Here is a 6,900-nt window from a genome sequence, read left to right as displayed (position 1 = left end):
TTATATAAAATAAAATATTTTTTAATAAATATATATAATATATAATATGTATTTTATATATTTTATATATATTTTGTATTATATTATATAATTTATTATTTTAGCCTTATTTTAGCTATTAATCCACTATTTCCTTCCTTTAGAGAAGTCGGAGTCGCTTCTTGGCTTTCATTCCACTGTCACTGAATAACACACCCACAATCCCTCTATCCCTTTCAGAGAGATAAAATATAGGATTAATTCGAGAGCTGGAATAAATATTGTGAATATTAACAAAAATCATGCCGTTTTTAAAGAACTGTAGTAAAATCTACCTGTTTCATCTGTTGAAGGATCATTCACCAGATCTGCAAAGACAAGAAAACAGAGAATGAAAAACGCAGGTAGGAAATACTTTTCCTAAAAGAAAAAGAAAAGAAAGGCTGGATGAAGGGATGATGATCTAAAAGGAGACAAGAAAGACTGAAGTGAAAGCACGTGGGCTCTTGGACAAATATAAGGGACCGTCACAAGAGGAAATGGAAGAGATAAAAAGATTGGGCATGTTTACAGTGTCAGAGGCATCTAAGACAGACAACAGGGCTCTGCGTGAGCTCAGAGTCTCCACTGACCTCTCTCCTAGTCCTCATTTTTCTTTGTACAGACATCATCCTCACCCTTCTATCACCAAGATGAAAGCAAAGAAATAAACAAACGAGTAGCTTACTGGGATCCTCTGTGAAGGTTTCTTGCGTCACTTGAGTCACATCGTCTGAATGAAAAAATCAGAAAGCATTTGCTGAGCATTCTGTGCCCCTCCCACCTTTGCACGCCCAGTCGGTGAAACTGACCAGCACAGCGGCCGGCACATAGTAAGTATCCCACAATGTTGTTTTTTGGCTTCCTTCTCAACCGAAGCCCTTTCCCCTGTAACCCAAACAAACGTCAGCTTTCCTACTTCCGTGAATACACCTACACAGTCCCAGCCTAGAATATCCTTTTTCCTTTGTCCGCCTTATCAACAGGAATGAATGAACTACATGCCCATCAGATAATCCTCCACAGGCATCCTCTTTCTTAACTAGATGTTGATTAAGCATTGGACTGCAGGAATAGCATATTATTTCATTGTCCTAACAGATAATAATACATATAGTTAATCTGGGTTTACTCTGTGCCACGTACTGCTTAAATCTGTTTTGTTTGTTTGTTTTTCTGCTTTATCTCCCCAAATCCCCCTGGCACATAGTTGTATATCTTAGTTGCAGGTCCTTCTAGTTGTGGCATGTGGGACGCCGCCTCAGCGTGGCCTGATGAGTGGTGCCATGTCCGTGCCCAGGATCTGAACCAGCAAAACCGTGGGCCGCCACAGCGGAGCATGAGAACTTAACCACTCAGCCACGGGGCTAGCCCCTGCTTAAATCTGTTTTACCGATGATAAAACCGAGCACCAGAAGAATAAATAATTTACCCCAAATCATAGAACTTGTTAATAATTACAGTGGATTGATGACCTCTCTGTGATACTTATTTAAAGTGAAATTGTCTTTACCAAAGACATTGTGATTTTGATATTTATAATTTTGATACAATTCAATATCAGTTTGCTGATATGCTTATAGACAAGAATTTTCACAAAAGATCATGTTGATGGGTTTCTGATGCTCAAGGAGAAGTGAAGGTGAAGAGAGGGGAGGGGAAGTGCCAGTGTTAGTAGAGAGTGCCGTGCACTTGATCACTGGAGACTAAAGGCATGTGGAGAAGAAACCAAAACGACCCAGGTCTTAGGTGAAATCAATTACAATAAACTAAGAAAACGGAATTTGAAACTATAAATAATAGCACCTCCTAAAACAAATTGTCTTGACTTTAAAAAACAAACTAAGAAAACAGTGTTAACATCCATATATTTAGCAAATGTCTCATCTATAGTTATCCTTTGTAGACGGCTGATAATCATAATCTATTTTACCCACTAGGGGTCAGCAAATTCACAGAGTTTGTTTTGACTTTTTTTTTTTTTGAAAACTTCAGTCTAAATGTCAGATTTCAATCTGGTGAGAATAGCATTTTTATAAAGCGTGTCAGAGGTGTTGATCATTGTACTAGAGGCAAAACACGAACAGAACATTTTGAATGGATTTTCCCTGCTTACTGCTTACCTCATCCCTTTCAAAAGAATTTCAGATAGAAAGTCATCCATCTGACAAAAGAGCCTTCGTGTCTTTAAGACTCACTATAAGCTTTCTTCTTTCAGAACAAATTTTGATAAAAGCAATCCAGGTCTGTTCCAATCCCATAGGATATTTTTTAAAAAACCACTGACCTAGTCATTCCAGAGCCTGTAAGAGAGGCGTGGAGCCTCCCCAGGGTGCAGCCCTGGCAGGCCCTGTTTCCCTTCCTCTAGCTGCATTCCAGTCCAGCCACGCAGAGAAACAGAAATGAAGCAGTGGGAGAGCAAAGAGGTTGAGTGCATCCTAGCTGTCTCCTTGGGTTTCAGGGCAGAGCACTGCTTTTCTGTATATTCCTCAGTTTGCCCGCTACCCACTTTTCCATGAGCTACCATCATATAAATGCTTATCTGGGATTCATGCATATTCTCTGAAAAGGAATCTTAAGGTGACATTTTTATTGTATAATATTTCTGCTAGAAAAGCATCATTAAGTCATTAAACAGCACTGGACCTTAACCAGCCCAGAGAAATTAATTCAGATTTTTACTTTTGGTAGTGCTGAAATCTGAAACAGCTTCAGAAACTTGAGGATTCAGCCCTTTTTACCCACAACAGAGAAAAAAAGTTTTGTTTCTATATTTTTATTTTGCGTATGAGGACACACAGTAAGAAATTATGTTGTGCCCCAGTGTACACATACAAAACTAAAAGAAGTTTGGTAAGATAATACTTTACTCTTGCAATGTACTTTATTTTTATTTTAATCTATCCTAATTCACTAAAAAATACCAATTGTGACCCACTAATTTGATTTGATGTCCCATTAATGGGTTACATACTGTCATGGTCTCAAGGGTTGGGAAAGGTAAGAGAGAAATCATAATTCTGTTGAAGGTCTGGAGGCAGAGCGGAGATGTTGATCAGAGTTTCGCTCATCAGGCTGAAGGAAGTGGTCTTTGGACACCAAAGCTTTTGGGTTCTGTCCAGTTGTGCCACAATTTCACTGTAGTACTGAGATGACTTCTCATCCTGTCTTCGCATTTTAATTTTTCCACTGTTACATGGATAGGAAAATGCTTTCTGTTAGGATTAGTGGGCATCTTCTGAGTGAGATAAGAGATGTATCAAGAAGACTGAAAACAAGAGATGAGCATTGAGGAGGTCTTGGGAATTTCAGTAGTGAAAAAAAAAAAGACAACAAGGTTTTATGAATGGGATAATAGGATTGTGAAAACTGGTGAATTAGATCCTGTCCCCTACCCCACCCCCGGAAGTGTATCTCTCTGTCATGTTACAGATTCTTTAACTCTCACCATTCAGCTGCATTATCCTAATAAGAATCCCAACAGAGCGCAGATCCAAGGGTTTACCTACCTCCTCGTTGACCATTGACCCCTAGGGGTGTCCAGTCTGTACCAAAGGAAGGAGAAAACGATGTGAGTGACTCCTGCTCTATGCTCCATAAAGCTTTGATGAGATGAACCAGAAAATGATGGGTTGTGCTTTATCTTTCTATGCTTTACTTCTATATTGCTTAAAACAGAATTACTCAGACTGTTAGTGCTACAAACAAACATGGAGACACTCAAGAAAGACCAGTTCCTGAGAACAAAGCCCTGCTCTGCTGTGCCCTGACTCAGGATGCCCTTTGCCCTCATCCCCAACCAGAAGGGGTGGGGTCCTGTTGCAAAGACAGGGCCAGCAGCCTTTCTAATGTGTGCTGTCCTTCTACTCCCACAACTGTCCCACTAGGTACACTATTGAACAAGGCAAAAAAATTATTTTTTCACAGTCTGTATCTGGAAGAAAGAGAAAAGAAATCAAGCAGGATTTCTTTGAGGTTTGAGGTTCACTTTCTGTGGCCAATCTCCTAGCTAGATTCTGTGAAATCTGTGAAGATCATTTTTCTTTTGTGTACAGACATGGCATGTGTTTTTTGTGTGTGTGTGAATATATTTGTGTGTATGCTCGTGCTGGTGTTTGTTAGGTGTTAGTGTATATTCTCCCACTATTTTCCTTCAGAATTTAAATTTGGTCCAGTTTCTTATTAGGTGGTCTCTATGTTTGTGTATGCACTTGTATATCAGTTTCTTTTTCCTTTGGTATTTGTTTACTTGTATATCTATGTCTGTGACCCTATTTTGGTTAATAGGCATCTGTGCATCTTCATTTAGCATTAGTTTCATAACTCTCAGGATACCTTTTTCCAAGTCTGAGGTCATCTCTATCCATACTCTTGCCCTTTCTTCTTTGACACGAAATCTGTTCTTTTCTCTCTTTAATAGTAATTCTAGAACTCAATAACAAGCATCTCTCCTCCCATTCCCCTTCAACCTCCTTCCATCCCACGCTCTAACACGCACCTCCACACACATGTATCGCTGAGGAGCTGAAGTTTAGGGAGCAAAGAATAAAAGGTAGGGACTCACCGCAGGGGATGATGAGTGCAGTGAGAAACAGCAGCGCCTTGGGTCCTGAGAGCAGCATATCTAACAGGGTGGTAGGTAGAGTAGAGATTGTAATGCTCAGGGACACATCAGCATCTCAGTTCCAGGCACGGAGGTCTGTAGGGCCCTGTCTCTTTGTCACCCCAAGAGGTTTCTTGGTCCCCCATATGACTCAAACCCTGTCTCTCTTTTCTTATCTTTCACTCAACATTTATTTCTCCTTAAAATTCTATTCTTTGATCACCTGCCATTATTCTCACTCTCATTGTTCTTATCTACCAAGTCAGAGGAATTTTTATATTCAAAATGGTCCACCTTTGCCCCTACCCTGTGGCTTCTTTCATTCCTAGTATCTAATCTTCCTTTTTGGTATCTGTGTCATTTTTATATCATCTGCTCATCTTGATGCCTCCCTTCATTAAACCTCTATAGATAATTGGGATGTTTGCTCAAATCCAAGTTCAGTAACATTCCCCATTGCCTTCCTCCAGCCTTTCAATGGACAAACACAAACAAACACACACACACACACTCCCTTTATTTCAAGTTTTATATAATTGAATAACTCACTGTCTATGGTCCTCTGCTCTTTCCACCGAGTCCTTTGGCTGCTGAAAGTGTCTCTCTCCTTCTCACGCTGTTCCTGCTTTGGCTGGAGAATAAGATGAACAGGGCCACTCCCTGGGAAGGACTTCAAATTTGGCCTACTCTGAAACAATGAGATGAGGGAGAGCGAAGGGGAGAGAGAGAGAGAGAGAGGAAGCCAGGCTAGAGGAGTGCAATGAGGCTGGAATGAGAAGGGGGATGGGAATTTGCAGTCACTCACACCCTCATTCCTAAGATTATGACCACATTGGTGAGAGATGCTGCCGTTCGCTAGGAGAGTTGGCCCGAGCTCGTATTTGCCTTTCTTCCATGAGCCTATTTTTCCTCTCACAATCTGGCCCCAGCATCCCCTTTTCCTTGAGTGCCTTCTTACTTAAATAGTTTCCCCTCATCCTTGGAGTGTTTTACTGAACATCACCAGAATCTGTTTCTGTCTCTCTGGCTGTCTTCTGTATTTGAATCATTCCTCCATCCTCCTTTCTCGCTTTCATTCTTTTTCAACGTTCATCTCTTCAACACCAACAAATTCCTTTCTATCCCTGTATTTCTCTTTTTTCTTTGCCTCTTTCTTGACCCACGCATTCAGGCTCTTGTTTTTTTCCCCTGGGAATCCTATTTACTTCCAAATCCAAGCCAACACAGACACCACATGAATTTCATCCAAGAGGAGCGCTGTCTGTCTTAGGGTTAGGAAAGGCTGAGAAACACAGAACTCTCCAAATTTGTTTTTGAAACATGGAGGAGCTCTGTGAGAGGAGATGCCAGACTTGTTCTGTCTTTTGGCTTTGTTTAAGCTTATGCTAAGAATCTTGATTTCTAGAATCTTCAGGATAAAGTGCCATCAGAAGCCCAAAGGAAATTGGGAGCCAAGTTCATTTTGCTTGCCTTTTCCTCAGATCATGTGCTTTTCCTCAGATCGTGTAATATGTAGATAACACTTTCTCTGATCCAGGAGTTTTAATGACTTTGTATTTGCTCTTATTCATAAAGACACTGGTGGTTGGACCATTAAAACATCTCCATTTTGGAGGGAATAATCTTGAATTATAGAAACTCATATTTGAGAAATGGTTGACCTTATGTGTACTAGAAGGGTATGAGTTTCAATTTATCTGTTAGCACCTTTAGTCAACACTGAGGGTCTCCTTAATGAGCTAAGAGGAAGGAAGGAAGGAAGGAAAGAAGGAAAAAAAGAAGGAACCTAGCTGTCTAGTTAGGAGGAAGGGACAGCTATAGACGTAGTCAGAAATAAGCAAATGACACCTCCAGTTCCTCCAAGGGAGCTGTACATGTTCCGTCTCTGAGACACATGGATTCTGGTGAGTCCTCAGAAGAAATCTGAGTACAAACCCAGCTCTTCAGATCTCCCCGGCCCGGACCTTGCTCTTCTCCCATCTGCTTCACAGTGAGAGTGCAGAGGCTGGAAAACAGATGTGACTCTAGTCTGAGGAGAGTCAGGGAAAGAAAAGGCAGGGAGGTGAGGGTCGGGGAGAAACAAAACGGCAGATGCAAAGCAGAACTAAGGCAGGACATATAATAGAGAGCCTAGAGCAACAATCATGTTTTCCATGAAGCTCAGACCGATGGAGAAACTGAACTCAGGCCAATGATTTGGCAGGGAGAGCAATGACCTCAGTGTGCTGGCCTAGCTAGAGACTATAGGAAAGTCGCCCCAGGCAGTAGGAGGGGGTGCT

General features: G+C 41.1%; 1 protein-coding gene across 4 annotated transcripts in view; it reads right to left on the bottom strand.

The window, feature by feature from the left end:
- MFAP5 (microfibril associated protein 5) overlaps positions 1 to 5,388 on the bottom strand; it is a 12,356-nt gene extending 6,968 nt beyond the window's left edge. The window contains exons 1-5 of one of the 4 annotated variants that reach the window (XM_046685549.1): positions 5,171 to 5,383; positions 4,583 to 4,642; positions 3,528 to 3,563; positions 707 to 751; positions 315 to 347 (exon numbers count right to left, since the gene is read on the bottom strand). In XM_046685549.1, the coding sequence (XP_046541505.1) occupies positions 315 to 347; positions 707 to 751; positions 3,528 to 3,563; positions 4,583 to 4,640 (172 nt within the window). In that variant the 5' untranslated portion in view covers positions 4,641 to 4,642; positions 5,171 to 5,383. Of the gene's footprint in view, positions 1 to 314; positions 348 to 706; positions 752 to 3,527; positions 3,564 to 4,582; positions 4,643 to 5,170 lie in introns of all 4 variants that reach the window. The other 3 variants (XM_046685554.1, XM_046685559.1, XM_046685565.1) reach the window with 3 other exon arrangements.
- Between the last annotated feature and the right edge of the window lie 1,512 nt (positions 5,389 to 6,900).

This window comes from Equus quagga, chromosome 1 (genome assembly GCF_021613505.1).
Source record: "Equus quagga isolate Etosha38 chromosome 1, UCLA_HA_Equagga_1.0, whole genome shotgun sequence".
NCBI lineage: Eukaryota > Metazoa > Chordata > Mammalia > Perissodactyla > Equidae > Equus > Equus quagga.
Note: the sequence above shows the minus strand (reverse complement) of the source record. Positions and strands in the feature narration are given on the sequence as shown.